Source organism: Castanea sativa, chromosome 11 (assembly GCF_040712315.1).
Source record: "Castanea sativa cultivar Marrone di Chiusa Pesio chromosome 11, ASM4071231v1".
NCBI lineage: Eukaryota > Viridiplantae > Streptophyta > Magnoliopsida > Fagales > Fagaceae > Castanea > Castanea sativa.
The window spans coordinates 68,405,707-68,424,172 of NC_134023.1; the positions used below are offsets into that span (position 1 = coordinate 68,405,707).

The 18,466-nt window shown below is 33.9% G+C and overlaps 2 protein-coding genes across 2 annotated transcripts; both read right to left on the bottom strand.

Annotated features, from left to right (window-relative positions):
- Positions 1-8,585: 8,585 nt before the first annotated feature.
- On the bottom strand, positions 8,586-18,418 carry LOC142615141 (thaumatin-like protein). The gene is made up of 3 exons (XM_075787839.1): positions 18,234-18,418; positions 17,243-17,846; positions 8,586-8,833 (listed from the first exon to the last, which is right to left on the bottom strand). The coding sequence occupies exons 1-3, from the start codon at positions 18,376-18,378 to the stop codon at positions 8,773-8,775; spliced, it is 810 nt and encodes a 269-aa protein (XP_075643954.1). The 5' UTR covers positions 18,379-18,418; the 3' UTR covers positions 8,586-8,772.
- Positions 9,360-16,653, bottom strand: LOC142615140 (meiosis-specific protein ASY1-like). The gene is made up of 20 exons (XM_075787838.1): positions 16,470-16,653; positions 16,238-16,284; positions 15,726-15,792; positions 14,731-14,823; positions 14,103-14,231; positions 13,667-13,795; positions 13,459-13,572; positions 13,307-13,349; positions 13,179-13,223; positions 12,880-13,004; positions 12,707-12,719; positions 12,497-12,573; positions 12,307-12,408; positions 11,734-11,884; positions 11,561-11,637; positions 11,411-11,468; positions 11,139-11,305; positions 10,894-11,031; positions 9,631-10,793; positions 9,360-9,552 (listed from the first exon to the last, which is right to left on the bottom strand). The coding sequence occupies exons 5-19, from the start codon at positions 14,136-14,138 to the stop codon at positions 10,740-10,742; spliced, it is 1,329 nt and encodes a 442-aa protein (XP_075643953.1). The 5' UTR covers positions 14,139-14,231; positions 14,731-14,823; positions 15,726-15,792; positions 16,238-16,284; positions 16,470-16,653; the 3' UTR covers positions 9,360-9,552; positions 9,631-10,739.
- Positions 18,419-18,466: the final 48 nt, after the last annotated feature.

Genomic DNA, 18,466 nt, shown 5'->3' on the forward strand with positions numbered 1-18,466 from the left:
TGAAGTGTTTTACCAATTTGGTTTTAGCTTATATTCATCTTTTTGCACATATATTATTTGTGTATATGCTTGTGTTGGTTGTTTCAATCTTGGAGGGTCTAAACGTTCATTGATGTTTTATACACTATTTGAACTTTTAATATCATTTTCACATTTATTTTTTATATATTTTTTTATGAGATCTTGTCTACCTTTCAAGGGAGCTTTTTTTATTTTTATAATTGTATTACTATGCAAATGTAGCACTCGCTGGAAATTATTCAATGTTTGTCCACCTTTCAAGAGAGAATTTTATAAGGCATTGTGGATTTGAATCTCATTATTTTTCTGATTTTTGAATTTGACTTTCACAAAACACTCAACAACGAATTTGTATTTTGCAATACTATTGATCATATCTTATCATTTTGGTGCTTGGAAAACAATTCATAATGAACCAATTCATTTGGTTGACGCAATGGGCGTTTGTGGGATCCTGTAAGCTAGAGAAGATAATGTTCGGCGTAACCCTGTTGGACCAAGAACTTAGAGGGCTTATGTGCACTGGGTAGATTAAACTTGGAGGGTCTTTTGCAATTCCTGTATCCCAACTTTATTCTCTAGTGGATTATCTTTGTGTTTGCATCTCTCTTCCTTTACTCTTTACCTTTTAATTATTGCAGTGGTTGTGATTAATTTCAGTCTGAAGTGTTTTACCAATTTGGTTTTAGCTTATATTCATCTTTTTGCACATATATTATTTGTGTATATGCTTGCGTTGGTTGTTTCAATCTTGGAGGGTCTAAACGTTCATTGGTGTTTTATACACTATTTGAACTTTTAATATCATTTTCACATTTATTTTTTATATATTTTTTTTATGAGATCATGTCTACCTTTCAAGGAAGCTTTTTTTTATTACTATAATTGTATTACTATGCAAATGTAATACTAGCTGGAAATTATTCAATGCTTGTCCACCTTTCAAGAGAGAATTTTATAAGGCATTGTGGATTTGAATCTCATTATTTTTCTGATTTTTGAATTTGACTTTCACAAAACACTCAACAACGAATTTGTATTTTGCAATACTATTGATCATATCTTATCATTTTGGTGCTTGGAAAACAATTCAAAATGGACCAATTCATTTGGTTGACGCAATGGGCGATTGCAGGATCCGGTAAGCTAGAGAAGATAATGTTCGGCGTAACCCTGTTGGATCAAGAAACTTAGAGGGATTAGGTCCACTGGGTAGATTAAACTTGGAGGGTCTTCTGCAAATCGAGTATCCCAACTCTATTCTATAGTGGATTATCTTTGTGTTTGCATCTCTCTTCCTTTACTCTTCACCTTTTAATTACTGCAGTGGTTGTGATTAATTTCGGTCTGAAGTGTTTTACCAATTTGGTTTTAGCTTATATTCATCTTTTCGCACATATATTATTTGTGTATAAGCTTGCGTTGGTTGTTTCGATCTTGGAGGGTCTAAACTTTCATTGGTGTTTTATACACTATTTGAACTTTTAATATCATTTTCACATTTATTTTTTATTTTATGAGATCATGTCTACCTTTCAAGGGAGCTTTTTTATTATTATTATAATTGTATTACTACGCAAATGTAATACTCGCTGGAAATTATTCAATGTTTGTCCACCTTTCAAGAGGGAATTTTATAAGGCATTGTGGATCTGAATCTCATTATTTTCCTGATTTTTGAATTTGACTTTCACAAAACACTCAACAACGAATTTATATTATACAATACTATTGATCATATCTTATCATTTTGGTGCTTGGAAAACAATTCAGAATGAACCAATTCATTTGGTGGACGCAATGGGCGATTGCGGGATCCGGTAAGCTAGAGAAGATAATGTTCGGCGTAACCCTGTTGGACCAAGAACTTCGAGGGCTTAGGTGCACTGGGTAGATTAAACTTGGAGGGACTTTTGCAATTCCTGTATCCCAAATTTATTCTCTAGTGGATTATCTTTGTGTTTGCATCTCTCTTCTTTTACTCTTTACCTTTTAATTACTGCAGTGGTTGTGATTAATTTCGGTCTGAAGTGTTTTACCAATTGGGTTTTAGCTTATATTCATCTTTTCGCACATATATTATTTGTGTATAAGCTTGCGTTGGTTGTTTCAATCTTGGAGGGTCTAAATGTTCATTGGGTTTTATACACTATTTGAACTTTTAATATCATTTTCACATTTATTTTTTATATATTTTTTTTATGAGATCATGTCTACCTTTCAAGGAAGCTTTTTTTATTATTATAATTGTATTGCTATGCAAATGTAATACTAGCTGGAAATTATTCAATGTTTGTCCAGCTTTCAAGAGAGAATTTTATAAGGTATTGTGGATCTGAATCTCATTATTTTGCTGATTTTTGGATTTGACTTTCATAAAACACTCAACAACGACTTAATATTATACAATACTATTGATCATATCTTATCATTTTGGTGCTTGGAAAACAATTCAGAATGAACCAATTCATTTGGTGGACGCAATGGGCGATTGCGGGATCCGGTAAGCTAGAGAAGATAATGTTCGGCGTAACCCTGTTGGACCAAGAACTTCGAGGGCTTAGGTGCACTGGGTAGATTAAACTTGGAGGGACTTTTGCAATTCCTGTATCCCAAATTTATTCTCTAGTGGATTATCTTTGTGTTTGCATCTCTCTTCTTTTACTCTTTACCTTTTAATTACTGCAGTGGTTGTGATTAATTTCGGTCTGAAGTGTTTTACCAATTGGGTTTTAGCTTATATTCATCTTTTCGCACATATATTATTTGTGTATAAGCTTGCGTTGGTTGTTTCAATCTTGGAGGGTCTAAATGTTCATTGGTGTTTTATACACCATTTGAACTTTTAATATCATTTTCACATTTATTTTTTATATATTTTTTTTATGAGATCATGTCTACCTTTCAAGGAAGCTTTTTTTATTATTATAATTGTATTGCTATGCAAATGTAATACTAGCTGGAAATTATTCAATGTTTGTCCAGCTTTCAAGAGAGAATTTTATAAGGTATTGTGGATCTGAATCTCATTATTTTGCTGATTTTTGGATTTGACTTTCATAAAACACTCAACAACGACTTAATATTATACAATACTATTGATCATATCTTATCATTTTGGTGCTTGGAAAACAATTCAGAATGGACCAATTCATTTGGTTGACGCAATGGGCGATTGCGGGATCCGGTAAGCTAGAGAAGATAATGTTCAGCGTAACCCTATTGGACCAAGAACTTAGATGGCTTAGGTGCACAGGGTAGATCAAACTTGGAGGGTCTTCTGCAATTCCTGTATCCTAACTTTATTCTCTAGTGGATTATCTTTGTGTTTGCATCTCTCTTCCTTTACTCTTTACCTTTTAATTACTGCAGTGGTTGTGATTAATTTCAGTCTGAAGTGTTTTACCAATTGGGTTTTAGCTTATATTCATCTTTTCGCACATATATTATTTGTGTATAAGCTTGCGTTGGTTGTTTCAATCTTGGAGGGTCTAAACGTTCATTGGTGTTTTATACACTATTTGAACTTTTAATATCATTTTAACATTTATTTTTTTTTAATTTTTTATGAGATCATATGTACCTTTCGAGGGGGCTTTTTTTATTATTATAATTGTATTACTATGCAAATGTAATACTCGCTAGAAATTATTCAATGTTTGTCCACCTTTCAAGAGAGAATTTTATAAGGCATTGTGGATCTGAATCTCATTATTTTGCTGATTTTTGAATTTGACTTTCACAAAACACTCAACAACGACTTTATATTATACAATACTATTGATCATATCTTATCATTTTGGTGCTTGGAAAACAATTCATAATGAACCAATTCATTTGGTTGACGCAATGGGCGTTTGTGGGATCCGGTAAGCTAGAGAAGATAATGTTCGGCGTAACCCTGTTGGACCAAGAACTTAGAGGGCTTATGTGCACTGGGTAGATTAAACTTGGAGGGTCTTTTGCAATTCCTGTATCCCAACTTTATTCTCTAGTGGATTATCTTTGTGTTTGCATCTCTCTTCCTTTACTCTTTACCTTTTAATTATTGCAGTGGTTGTGATTAATTTCAGTCTGAAGTGTTTTACCAATTTGGTTTTAGCTTATATTCATCTTTTTGCACATATATTATTTGTGTATATGCTTGTGTTGGTTGTTTCAATCTTGGAGGGTCTAAACGTTCATTGATGTTTTATACACTATTTGAACTTTTAATATCATTTTCACATTTATTTTTTATATATTTTTTTATGAGATCTTGTCTACCTTTCAAGGGAGCTTTTTTTATTTTTATAATTGTATTACTATGCAAATGTAGCACTCGCTGGAAATTATTCAATGTTTGTCCACCTTTCAAGAGAGAATTTTATAAGGCATTGTGGATCTGAATCTCATTATTTTGATGATTTTTGAATTTGACTTTCACAAAACACTCAACAACGACTTTATATTTTGCAATACTATTGATCATATCTTATCATTTTGGTGTTTGGAAAACAATTCAGAATGGACCAATTCATTTGGTTGACGCAATGGGCGATTGCAGGATCCAGTAACCTAGAGAAGATAATGTTCGGCGTAACCCTGTTGGACCAAGAACTTAGAGTGCTTAGGTGCACTGGGTAGATTATACTCTGAGGGTCTTCTGCAATTCCTGTATCCCAACTTTATTCTCTAGTAGATTATCTTTGTTTTGGCATCTCTCTTCCTTTACTCTTTAACTTTTAATTACTGCAGTGGTTGTGATTAATTTCGGTCTGAAGTGTTTTACCAATTTGGTTTTAGCTTATATTCATCTTTTCGCCCGTATATTATTTGTGTATAAGCTTGCGTTGGTTGTTTCAATCTCAGAGGATCTAAACGTTCATTGGTGTTTTATACACTATTTGAACTTTTAATATCATTTTCACATTTATTTTTTATATTTTTTTTTTATGAGATCATGTCTACCTTTCAAGGGTGCTTTTTTTATTATTATAATTGTATTACTATGCAAATGTAATACTCGCTAGAAATTATTCAATGTTTGTCCACCTTTGAAGAGGGAATTTTATAAGGCATTGTGGATCTGAATCTCATTATTTTGCTGATTTTTGAATTTGACTTTCACAAAACACTCAACAACGACTTTATATTATACAATACTATTGATCATATCTTATCATTTTGGTGCTTGGAAAACAATTCAGAATGGACCAATTCATTTGGTTGACGCAATGGGCGATTGCGGGATCCGATAAGCTAGAGAAGATAATGTTCGGCGTAACCCTGTTGGACCAAGAACTTAGAGAGCTTAGGTGCACTGGATAGATTAAACTTGGAGGGTCTTCTGCAATTCCTGTATGCCAACTTTATTCTCTAGTGGATTATCTTTGTGTTTGCATCTCTCTTCCTTTACTCTTTACTTTTTAATTACTGCAGTGGTTTTGATTAATTTCAGTATTAAGTGTTTTACCAATTTGGTTTTAGCTTATATTCATCTTTTTGCACATATATTATTTGTGTATAAGTTTGCGTTGGTTGTTTCAATCTTGGAGGGTGTAAAAGTTCATTGGTGTTTTATACACTATTTGAACTTTTAATATCATTTTCACATTTATTTTTTATATTTTTTTTTTATGGGATCATGTTTGCCTTTCAAGGGAGCTTTTTTTATTATTATAATTGTATTACTATGCAAATGTAATACTCACTGGAAATTATTCAATGTTTGTCCACCTTTCAAGAGAGAATTTTATAAGGCATTGTGGATCTGAATCTCATTATTTTGCTGATTTTTGAATTTGACTTTCACAAAACACTCAACAACGACTTTAATTTATACAATACTATTAATCATATCTTATCATTTCATTTGTTTGACGCAATGGGCGATTGCGCGATCCGGTAAGCTAGAGAAGATAATGTTCGGCGTAACTCTGTTGGACCAAGAAACTTAGAGGGCTCAGGTGCACTGGGTAGATTAAACTTAGGGGGTCTTCTGCAATTCGTGTATCCCAACTCTATTCTCTAGTGGATTATCTTTGTGTTTGCATCTCTCTTCCTTTACTCTTTGCCTTTTAATTACTGCAGTGGTTGTGATTAATTTCGGTCTGAAGTGTTTTACCAATTTGGTTTTAGCTTATATTCATCTTTTCGCACATATATTATTTGTGTATAAGCTTGCGTTGGTTGTTTCAATCTTGGAGGGTCTAAACGTTCATTGGTGTTTTATACACTATTTGAACTTTTACTATCATTTTCACATTTATTTTTTATATATATATTTTTTTTGAGATCATGTCTACCTTTCAAGGGAGCTTTTTTTATTATTATAATTGTATTACTATGCAAATGTAATACTCGCTGGAAATTATTCAATGTTTGTCCACCTTTCAAGAGAGAATTTTATAAGGCATTGTTGATCTGAATCTCATTATTTTGCTGATTTTTGAATTTGACTTTCACAAAACACTCAACAACGACTTTATATTATACAATACTATTGATCATATCTTATCATTTGTATGGCATTATCATGATTATGGGCATTCCTTTTATATTTTTATTTTTTAAGTGGTTAGAGATACTTAACATAATATGTATGCTATTGCTACGGCCTTGGTAGCTTCACCTAACTGGCCCCTCTCGTCTAAAGAACTTATGGCTCGGGAGAGTACCAACTTATCCAACTATTTAACTATTTTATATTTTGACTTTCTGTAATCTTTAATGTTTACAAATCTTATCATGCATGTTTACTTATATAAATACAAAATATACTGGCACATTTTAATATTTTCAACAAAGATATCTCCATAATACCTATCTAATAAAATGTATAAACAAAAAGTATGTGAGAGTAAATAAAATCAAAACACTTTTAGTTTCAATTTGGTACATAGACTTTTCAACCCTCATATATAGTCATAGCTTCCAACCCCTCCCCTTGATCTTCTTCACCTTCCTTTCTTGGGCTCCACCAGACCAACTTCTCATGAGCCTCCTTGTTCCTTCTCCAACTGATGATTATCAAACCTCTTGTTGTCTACCTCACTTCTTCTCATGAAATTTGGCCCTTTCTTGAGTTCTCACTTGCCTCTGCCTCCAATAGCGGAATATTTCAAATTCACATGCAACTCCAGAGCCTCTAATAGGATGGCCTATCAGTCACACAGTTTCTGCATATAGCAAAATCGTTATTCGATACTATAACGGGAAAACCCATTTGACCTTAAAACTTCAATATCTATATTTTTAACTTAAGGGACTCAAATATGAGCTTAGCGACTTGGTCACCACTTGGCCTCTCATTCTTGTCCACTTTCTTTTTCTGGACTCCACAACCTTTTACTCAATCAAAAGTATAAAATAGTGAAACATTATTGATAAAATATGGTCAATTTAGTCCTAATAGGATATTTTTTGAATCATTTGTTGAAATGAGAATTTTGATAAAATAGAGACAACAAACAATAAATAACTAGATAATTCATGCATCATTATTTTATTTCAATCAGCAGTCCATCAACTTGTTTAATTCGCACATGATGCAGACTTTGGTATCTATTAATTGATAATGTCTCTTGTTGTCTAATAAGAGATTGGGGTTCAAATCCTAATTACACTAAAAAACTAATATCATAGCACAAAAAGGAAACATATTAAGATAGATTGGTGTAGAATTATTGCTCTCCAAATATGTTCGAGCTAAACATTGGTTATATGGAAGGAAGGTTAGATTTCGTTTTGGCTTTAGAAGAGAATTGAGAGTTCTACAAAAATTATTGATGAAGGTAGATGTAATTTGCTTGGCTAGGGTCATGAAATTCACTTTTGGAATGAGTCATGTGTGCCAAAAACATCCGGCTTCAAATTGAGTCCAACATTTGAAGAGTTAATAGCCCAGCAAATTATGGTGTCTTCTTTTATAAACTACCGCAAATATTTGATGAGAAATCGGTTGCAGCAATTAAAAAGATCCGCTAATAAGTCAGGTTCACTCACTATAGAAATCTGCCTATAAGGTGGAGCATTAATCTGATTTTAATCAAGTAAATACAAAGATATGGAAAAGGTTATTGGGAAGCCAGGTTTATGAGAAATTAAAGATGCCTTTTTTATAGAATAGCAACTAAATCCTTGGCTTTGCGATGTAGGGTTGCTAGATCCTGTTTAAGTGGAGTTCCCTTCCTTATTCTTGGATAAAGTTTAATGTAAATTTAGCTTTGATCAAGCTTGGATAAGGAAGCCCTTGTCATGCTCTACTATCATTATTGCATATTAAATTGTAGATTCTATCATTCGTATCAAGCCAACTATCGTCCCAGTCATCATCGACAACCCCACACAACAGTTTGAACAGCTCATGTGAAGGACCAAAGGGAAAATCAATCCTGGAATCTTATATTACCTAAGGAAGCACATGGAAATGTGCTAATAGGTTATAAAAAGTGATTTCTTTTCAATATGTAGAGGTATTTTTCCCCACCGTCATGCCCCCAATGATATACCAAAAGTTGAAAGGGTCATTGCTTTTCAAAGAATAGGGAAAAAAACCTGAACATAAATATATGTTATAACATTGACAATTTAGACTTGAGAAACTTTTGATTGTTACAAAAATTACTAACTAAAACAATTACTTTAAGTATATCTTAATTACATTTGTTTTTATGTGAATAGTAATACATCCCAGCATCCGTGGAGAATTTACTTCTCATCATAATTTTGCAATACACATCATATATTTCTTTCTTTTTTACATTATATTCAGCAAAACCTAATCAAATAATTACCATCTTGGCAAGTGAAAGTGCTTGTGGGATCATCACACTACAACAAATCTGACTTTTTTCAAGGGTCAAAACCCTTAAAAAAAGTATTAAAAAACCTTGAAAAAATTTATTTTAAGAGTCCAATTGACCCTTGATAACCTTTGAAACTTATACCGTCGAAAAAGAAATTTTTAGGGCCTTCGTGACCCTCAAAACAAGTGCTCTAATCTTATTTTGAGGGTCAAGAGACCCTTAAATAACCTTTTACCAAGGTTTAAAAGATTTATATTTACAACCCTTGATAAATAAAGTTATTTAAGGGATCTCTTGACCCTCAAAATAAGATTTTATTTTATTTAAAAAAAAAAAAAACCACAATCATGTACAATAAATATATATATATATATTGATGTTGAAACTACCATATTGAAGAAGCATATTAGTGCAATTTGAACTAGTATTTCCTGAATTACACGAAGATATCTTGATCCTAATATTACTTGTGAGAATCAAGTTGGTTTGTAAGAACCAAAACTTACAGAAAGCTTAAAACAAGAAATTAAATGATTGCACAAGAACCCAAATATGCAAAGTAGATTTTGCACAAGAAATTAAATGACTACACAGTAGATTTTGCATATCATCCATGATATCAACTAAAATTTTTACAAAACCTATATCTCTAGTAGCAAACAAATTTATTATTTTCTTCCCCTTCCCTTCTTGGTTGGCTGTGCATCTATTTGTTCCTTCCCAGTAAATTCTGCTACATCCGCTGCACAATGAGAAAGCAGAACAGGTTGTTTATAGTTAGACTGATATACAAATCTATATGCATGCATATAAATCATACCTGTTGTTCACCAAAATGGTCAAGTAGGCCTATGAGGTCACCCACAAGATGTATTACAGAGTATGAGTCGGGATTGAGAGGACATTCATTTGCATGCACATACCACTTTAGACTGAAATGTCAAGAAGCAAAAGGATTGAATTAAGAGCCTCTACCTCATTCCTGGGGCTGTAATATTCCACTGATGAACAAGCATCATCCTCGCCAAAATAAAGTTCTATCTGCATCCCAATGAAACCCTTATAATAAACATCATCATGAGTTAATAATCCATAAAATGCCAGGGATCAGGCTATCATGCTATTCATGCTCCACTTTTGAATTTTGTGCCAAAACAAACTAGGAAGACACTGAAGCTACAATTTGCAAGAACCTAAAAGGGATCAAACCTATGTGGAAAAACTATTTTGTTTCCTATTCTTCTCTTCAAACGTTAGTTGTTCACATTTTGGGTCAACAACACACCATCTTTCGCCCGTTTAACCGATGGTTCGGCATAGCTTACGCCTTACAGCATTAGCATTAGACTCTAACCATTTTCATAGCTAATTTCTACCAATACCAACATCATTAATGACATTTCCCATTAATTTTCAAGTGGCATATGCTTAGTTCGGTTGATGTTTCTTGTACTTTATGCAATATGTTATCTTCTTGACTTGAAGTATACCTTGTCTGCAAGACTGCAAGAATTATGGGCTCATGGATATTCCTACCTAGAGTTAATCAAAGCACAAATTGTCTGAAATACCACTGCCCTGTCAGCTTGTTTCCATGTGATTAAAAGGATCCAATATACCAAAAAGCACAGACCAATTCATATAACTCATCCATCATCACGCTAAGGCAAAAGAAAGAAATAAGACCATTTTGTTTTTTCGTGGACCACCCTACAATGGTAGCCTAGCTAATAAATTGCAAGTATATACGCAAAAGCATTCTCAGTACCACAAAGGACTTTCAAGGAGAAATGTAAATTGTCATGATTGTGACATTCTAGCTAAGGTCACAAAAAGTTACTTCAATAAATTCCACACATACAAGCGGAAAACAAAGTCATGAAACTGTGGAGAAAATGCAATGTAGTAGCATCACAGCTCCAAAGCATTTCAAGCAGCCTGAGATCTCTGGCGTTTCACATACTGAAGGATAGGCTCCCTAACCTACAAAAGAGAAAAGGTCACAATTCAATATATTAGACTAGTCCCGCATGAAAATAGTAAAAAACACCAAGTGATTCCTTGGAAGGAATTAAAAGCATACAGTGCTTGTTTTTCTTGATCGCCTTTCTTGACTGGACCTACTGCAGATAACTCCATCTACCTCATCATTGTAATTTGCGTTTCCATTTGCTCTGCCATTCTCGTACCCTGGCACAAAACTTTCTCTTGAAGCTACTGGCTGCTCAATTTACATAGTGAATCACTTATCAAGTGGCAGTGAACCAATCCAATTGCAAGACATGTTAATGTTAATTGAAAGGAGTAGATGTTTCGTTTCTACATTACCTCCACCCTGCTTGTGGGAGTGTTTCCATGCTCCTTTGTCTTTGAAATTGTCTGCTCACTCCTAATCGAGCCATTTTGATTTATTTCAGATCTCACTTTCATGCGTGTGAGATCTGATCCAATCGAGTGTAGGGCACCACAAGTGGACATGTCGTTGTAGTTGCTCCCTGAGATAAACAAAGCATGTTGTAGTGAAAAGTGCTATTATAAATATATATGGTCAAATCCGTGAAGCTGAACTTTAAGTAGAAAAAGAAACTTTGATCAGGTACCCATTTTCTGGAGCTCGACATAACTGGATTTGTTATTTGGTTCATTAGTATCGATATCCTGTTCAATTTGAGGGATCAAAGAAGAATTAGTACTATTACATTCGAAGAAGATGCAGCTTTGAACAGAAAATTAAGTTTTATGGATATTACCATGGCATCAGTGTTCAAAGCTTTCTTGACTTCTAGTAGCTTTTTCTTAGTCATTTCAGAATGGATCACACGCTTGCCTATGTTATAAAATAGATGAAAGAAAAGTAAATTGTCTGCAATTTAATCCTGCAAATTTAAGCCAAGCACAAACTTTTCAATTGGGCTGCACAAACCTAGCCTTCTGCTGCCTTTCGCTTCAAGAAAACCATCTAGAGTCATTTTGTTGATTATTTTGCGCACAGTTGTTTGGTTAGCTTCTCCTTCAAGCTTGCTTTGAAGCTTTGCCACAGTTACATAATTCATTGGAAGAGCATGATACAAAGCCTGAAAAATTAGACAAAGAAGTTGAGGAATGGCATAAAGAACAAAATTACTGGACACCTCTTATCTTAAAGAATAAGGAAAAGATTATCCTTATTTGATAATCAGAATATACAATTTTGTTCTCTAAACCAATCAGAGAACTCGCAATGACCAAAAACTGAATGTATTTGGTGTCCATATGGCATAAAAAGTCAATAGGCCTTGTTCTAATTGCTGATATTAGCTCTATGCTGGCACTTGTGGACCATAGTTGTGGATACTGTTGGGAATGTTGCGGATCCTAAGGAAATCACTCTAAATATAAATACAGCAACAGTTCATGTAGAGTGTAGATGCAGGAAACACATACTAGTTCGCATTGTAGATGAGAAATCAGCTCCATAGACCACAAACCAAGGAAAACAGAATAAATAAAATCTTACCTTCATGTACATGCTATCTTCAACCTGGGGAACTTTGCCACCAAAAGGTGTTGTTTGACCATCCATTTCTTCTTTCACCATTGTAAATTCATAGTCAGAATTCTAGTTTGTCAGAAAGAAAATAAGCATGAGCTGGCCAGATACAGATACAATCTTCAATATAATAAACAGGGAAAAATGATAAAACAGCCTTTTGCTTGTTAATGGTGTAACTGTCCCTCCCAGTTTTTGAAAGAACGCCTTCCTTAACAAGCTTTTCCATGATTTCTGAAATTCAGTTTAGATGGAATCAGAAGTGATTCAGAACAGTAACAAAAATTGCTAAGTAAAGAAAATATGCAACACCAAATGCACTTATTCTTGTTTAAGAGCTTTAACATGGATTAAAGCTTCCAATTACCCTCAGTCAAAACCTGTTACAATAACACAAAACACTATCATGAATATTACATAGATTGGGTACTATTATAAACTAGGGAAACATTAGGAATTGAAATATAATCTAAGTAGCTAATTGCACTGACATTCTTTCAACTGTTTGTCCAAAAGAGTACAAAAATCATAAGCACTTACCATTGAGATGTCCGGGAAATTAGAGAGAACATCAGTAAAGTCAACAGTATCAATGTGACGATCGTTGATCCATTCCTTTACACGGGCCAATTGTTGTTCATCTTCCTCTGGGTCTTGAGTATCATCTGCACATATAACAGGAATAGCCACAATTATCAGCCAGAAGATAAGAAGAAAAAGTGCAAAGAAACAATGTTAATGAATCTTTTACTATTCTTCAGGTTTATCTTTGAATTTATCACACTCATTTCGTATAAAAGTAGCTCTACCAACATAGAAATGTGTACTTGTAATGTTACCTTCATCTACCATGCCATTGTTATCTTCCTCTTGCTGATGTTTATCTGTCAAGAATACTATTGTTATTTTCAGTATCAACTCAAACGCAAACTATTTGCAAGTTGAAACATAGGGACAAAGCAATTACCAACTGGTGCAACTATATATCGATTTTCTTCTGAATGGTTGACCTGAAAGAAATAAACAAAATATTAGAGATTTTTTCAACTTAATTGCTGTACCTGTACATGAAAATCAAGTCAGCTCCATTCAAGCCTAAGCTCACTGTTGTCAGTTCACCTCACTATCAGAGTCAGAAGAGTCATCTTTTTGCACAGAATCAGCCCCTAAGCTCATTTCATCATCTTGAATATCTTCATTTTCATCCTCACAAGGATCGAGCACACTCTTTACCTGTACACAAAACCATTTAAGACAAAATTTAGCTCTGATATATGAACCATCGATCCCAAATATCAAGTCAATCCTGCAAACTTACTCCCTTTACCTTGAGAGCTAATACAAGATGCTTGCTGTTCACGTTCCCAACCTCCATTCTCAAAGGATTTTTGGTCCACGGATTACGAGCTTCTTCTTCTGTGCAGCCTTTGAAGAACGGAGGCTCATAATCCACAGGCTGCGAGGGCAAAAGACCAAAATGTTCATGCATCTTCCATTCATTACAAAAATATACAAAATTCTCGAATGCCACAATTATGTTTAACCAGTCCAAACACATTCGAAAACCACAAGAGTTACAAGTGTATGGAATTTCCATATTCATAAAATGTCACTCATAACTGCATAACTAGCTTCCTAATTGAAAACTGAATTATAAGAAAATATTGAAAATAGGAAACAAAATTCATCTCTCTCATTTTCCTCCAAGCATGTACCTACACTGAAATACCAAGTAGTTTAAAGAGAAGAATTGGAATTTTTACCTCATCTAATTGTATGATTCTTGCTATTTGAAGCATTACTTTCAAGGTAGTACTTATCCAATCTGGACCTGAAGAGCTCTTAAGATAAACCTGTTCCTTGGGGTTAAAACCCTTATTCTGAAGTAATTTCTGCCAACAAGATGTGAAAATAATAAGAATAATGGTAGCAACATAACAACTCAATTAAATTAGGAGAAATTAGGTTTCCTTACCAAGAACTAGATAGTATTAAAGCATAACTGTAATAAACTGAAAGTACTAATGAAAATTTATGAACATAATTTTCATGCTAACAAAAATGGAACAATTATTGTCAGTATTTACAGTCACGTTTTCTTTCGTATATATCTTAATTAAAAAGAATTTGACACAATCATATGTATAAAATTATAAATGTAATTTTTTTTTTTAATTTAGTAGTTGGTATGCAACAGGAGTCCAGTATCAATCCCCTGCACTTCAGTATATAGAATAGAGTAAATAATAAATAGTGACTTACTAAAGTTATATATTTCCTTCTATTACATAATATTTCATCCTCACATTTCTGAACATTAACCAACTATTCAATAAAAATTAGCGAAGAATAAAAGAGAGCTTGAAGGCAATCAATTATGCCATTTCTTACCTTCTTTTTATCAAAATGCGGGTCATCTTCAGATAGCTCAAGAACTATTGCAAAGTTATCATCAGTCTCTTTGACTTTATCAGATAATGGTGGCTGCAATGAACAAATACATTATCAATACTAAGATTCTTACTCATTTGAAAACATAAAAAATCAAGTCAACAATATTATGGAAATAGCAATAAAGCAGTATAAGCTGTGATTGCAAGACATAAGTGGAGTTCCCACAATCATAGAACACACGAGCAAATGCACTCACACTAAGAGAACAAATTTTAAAAACAGAAATTAGATTACTAGTAGTTTATATAACATGGCAGCATTCATATCATCTTTCATATGCTACTTTCTTTCTTCAATTCTAATAACAAGTAATTCTGAATTATTTTGCAAACAAGTATCACAAAAAGGAGTTTAAAGATACAATCAAAATAATTACATTATGGACCCATATATTAGCTTCAAATCAACTTTACAAAAATCACTTCAAACAAGAATCAAAACAAATGCATGTGTATAAGGTAGGAAACCTTTCTAAAGAATAGTCCTTTGGGCCTCTAGCTAGTAATCCAGGCATAAGGATTTTGCCTTCTCTTGGTACTTCTCAAAGATCATAGTTGTAATTTAAATTTTCAAGTACTCCACCTCTACTGCTCAGAAGAAAATTATTTCAATGAACTTTGCTGCAAAATCATGATTCAGAACAGAGGACTTAGTCTTGCGATTAACTCTACAAAGGATTGGTGAAAAGAAAAGGTCTTCTAGATATTGATGTCAGTGCAAGGCAAGCTAACTCACAACAAAACCTATGAAGAATTACATTTATGCATGTGCTAAAGGAGATTGGAAGCAGCTTAAAATTGTTTCAGTAACAAGACAGACTAGTTTCACACAAGCATAAAAAATGAAAATGATTTTTCACTCCAATGGAAAGACTACCAATTTATATAACTGACAGCCTTAAAATCATTCAGTTTCTGAGGAGCTACATATACCTCTACAACATCAATAAAATCCTGCTTCTTGTGAAATGCGCCAACCCATTTAGTGCGATCTACAGTCCTGCCAACCAAAGAAAATTAACACAAGAATTTGAGATTTTAAGTCCCTAAATTCTTAGCTGCATGGCATTATTTTCAGAATACAATGTGACGGAAACAATTGTAAGAATAAAATTTCACAGCAGCTCAAAACAAAATTACTGCAAACCAATTTAGGAAAGGAAATTGTAACAAGTTTGTGAAATTCCAATGAAAAGGAGATCTTTGTGCAAACTTTGTTTGAAATTCAAGTGCAAGTGATCTAATTATTTGTTCCACTCATCTTCCAGAAGCCCAATCACCATGTTTCACAGGAAACTTATAAGTCTAAGCAAACAAAAAGAAAAATAACAGGACTAAAATGAAATATGAAAAAATTTCCCATTTAATTGTATTTTACTTCATTGTTCGTGAATTGAAATTAGTCTAGTACAGTAAAACCAACACGTAATTGAAAATAAACATACTGTGTTTGAGAAAAGAGCTTCTCCAAGTCCTTATTCCTAAGATCACCCTGCAATAAAACCAACACGTAATGTAACCAAAAGCCAAAAACCTCAAAAAGCCACCGTTTGGTTGCCAAGAAACTGTTAAAAAAAAATTTAAAGAAAATACAAATCTCCCTAAAATAAAAAAATCTCTAATTTCTAACCTTCTTTTCCCTCATTTTCTCGGTAACCAAATAAAACAGAAATTTACCAGGTGGAATTCAAGATTCTGAGAACACTTAGGGCCGAACAAATCACTAACCCTATCAACAGCTTCGGTGACGGAATTATCAAGATCGTCGATGATCGAAACCCTAAAGCCTCCATTCAGAAGTTGAACCACAGTGTGAAAGCCAATGCAACCGGCTCCTTCGATAACCAGAATCGTCTTTTCCGAGAAATATCAATGGAGAGAATGAGAGAGAGAAAACAAGAGAGAATACCAAAAATTCTTTGCAAAGTTCTACTAGGTAATTTCCAAATTCAATTTTTTTTTCTCGGGAAACAAACGGAGAGAGAGAGACCTGTAATCGGACAAAGGGGTGGAGGAGAGGGCCCTGACTATCGTCGGAGATAGGATTGTTGATCACTGCGCCTCAACCTATCGTCAGAGATGAGATGAGCTACGAGAGAGAGAATTTTCTAAGAGTTCTCATTCTCTCCATTGAACAAATGAAAATGGGTTTTCTAAGAGAGTGAGCAAAGGCTTTATTCGAAAATTGGTTTTTTGAATTCTGAGCTTGTGTGAGAGAGAGACTTTATTCCGAGGGTTGTGTCAGAATTCCGTTGAAGAATGTAAAATTTTGGAGGAAACAATTACGCGCCATTTTAGTGTTTTAGTTTATTTCAAGGGTTTTAATGACCATTGTAAGAAGGTTAGTCAGATTTTAATTAGGCGCGCTAGTTTTTAGCATTTGTTTCAACCATTTTCAGTAAACCCTTGGAAAAAATGGGTTGAAACAAGTCATGTTTCTTGTAGTGTCATATGCATAACTGTAAGACGTGGGGCAAACAGCCTTGAACACCTTGGAATAACTGGTAGGCTTGCATGAATTAGGAGTGGCAAATGCACCAGTACAACAATATTCAGGTGTGTTATAGGCCAAGCAAGCACTCTTGCACGCCACAACATGACCATTTCTCTTCACTTGCAATCCCACAGGGCAGAGCCTATTCAACTCCGAAAGACAACTAATTGGTTTACATGTAGGACCTGTACCGCTCAAAGGCTCTATTGAAACACGTACGTTATAGCCATCAACGAGACTAACATCATAGTAATCCACAGGACTATCTAAGGTAAACTCAGCAAGTGTTGCTGGTGGTGCACCACCAGCTCCAGTACATTGTAGCTTGCCACCACAGTCTCCTGTCAAGCATTGTCCATTACCAGCGGAATCGAACTTGCAAAAACGACGAGGCCAGAACCGGCCTGACCATTTCTTAGGTGCAGTAACATTTACAACTTCACCAGGGTTAAGCTGAAATCCTCCATTCATTAGCTGAATTTGTCCACTCCCAGGTAGAATCCCTGGCCATATTGTGTTCCTACATTTGTTTTGCAATGTAAACACAGCCGCTTCAGCTCCTGAAAATTCATACATATTTATCAACATTAGCTACATTAAGAGGTAATACAAAATGTACAGACCTTCTATGTTTTAAACATTATTTATTTATTTTTAACGCGGGTGGCCAAAGCTCTTGGGGAGTAACTATTTCTCTTTGTATGTATATTTTTTTGTCCCATACACACCAGATAATTATGGGGATGAATCCCTGAATGGTTCTAAGATACTAGTTAGGAGTTATGAATTTAAAATCTCATGAAGCTTTAAAAATTATTAAACCAACAACTCTTGTACTTTAGCTTTTGAAAATAATTAGCTACAATATACCCCCACATACCCCAAAAAAATTTTTGATATCAAATAATGTTTGAGAAAAGAAGTGACATGGGTTTGAATTATGGTACCTGATAGAGATAGAACCAGGAGAATGGGAAGTATGTACAATGCCATAAGCGATGGTTGAAAGTATGGAAGAAAGAATAGCCTTTGTTTGTGGAATTTGGAGGAAAAAGGGTGTGTTTGTGTTTGTGTTGTGAAATGGGTCATCATTATAAATTGAAAGAAGAAACAAACAGTTACCAACCTTTTGTTTTAAGATAGTCACAACCGGAAATTGTCTATACCAGAATATGCAAAT

Excerpts from the sequence above, each read along its gene's own strand:
- LOC142615140 (XM_075787838.1), bottom strand. The coding sequence starts at position 14,138 with ATGCTTCAAATAGCAAGAATCATACAATTAGATGAG. Across the intron at positions 11,885-12,306 it reads AAGATAGCATGTACATGAAG|GCTTTGTATCATGCTCTTCC; the intron begins GTAAGATTTTAT and ends CTAATTTTTCAG. Across the intron at positions 11,032-11,138 it reads CTCCCACAAGCAGGGTGGAG|CCAGTAGCTTCAAGAGAAAG; the intron begins GTAATGTAGAAA and ends TAAATTGAGCAG.
- LOC142615141 (XM_075787839.1), bottom strand. The coding sequence starts at position 18,378 with ATGATGACCCATTTCACAACACAAACACAAACACACCCTTTTTCCTCC. Across the intron at positions 17,847-18,233 it reads CCTGGTTCTATCTCTATCAG|GAGCTGAAGCGGCTGTGTTT; the intron begins GTACCATAATTC and ends ATGAATTTTCAG. Across the intron at positions 8,834-17,242 it reads ACGTCTTACAGTTATGCATA|TGATGATCCCACAAGCACTT; the intron begins TGACACTACAAG and ends TTTGTTGTAGTG.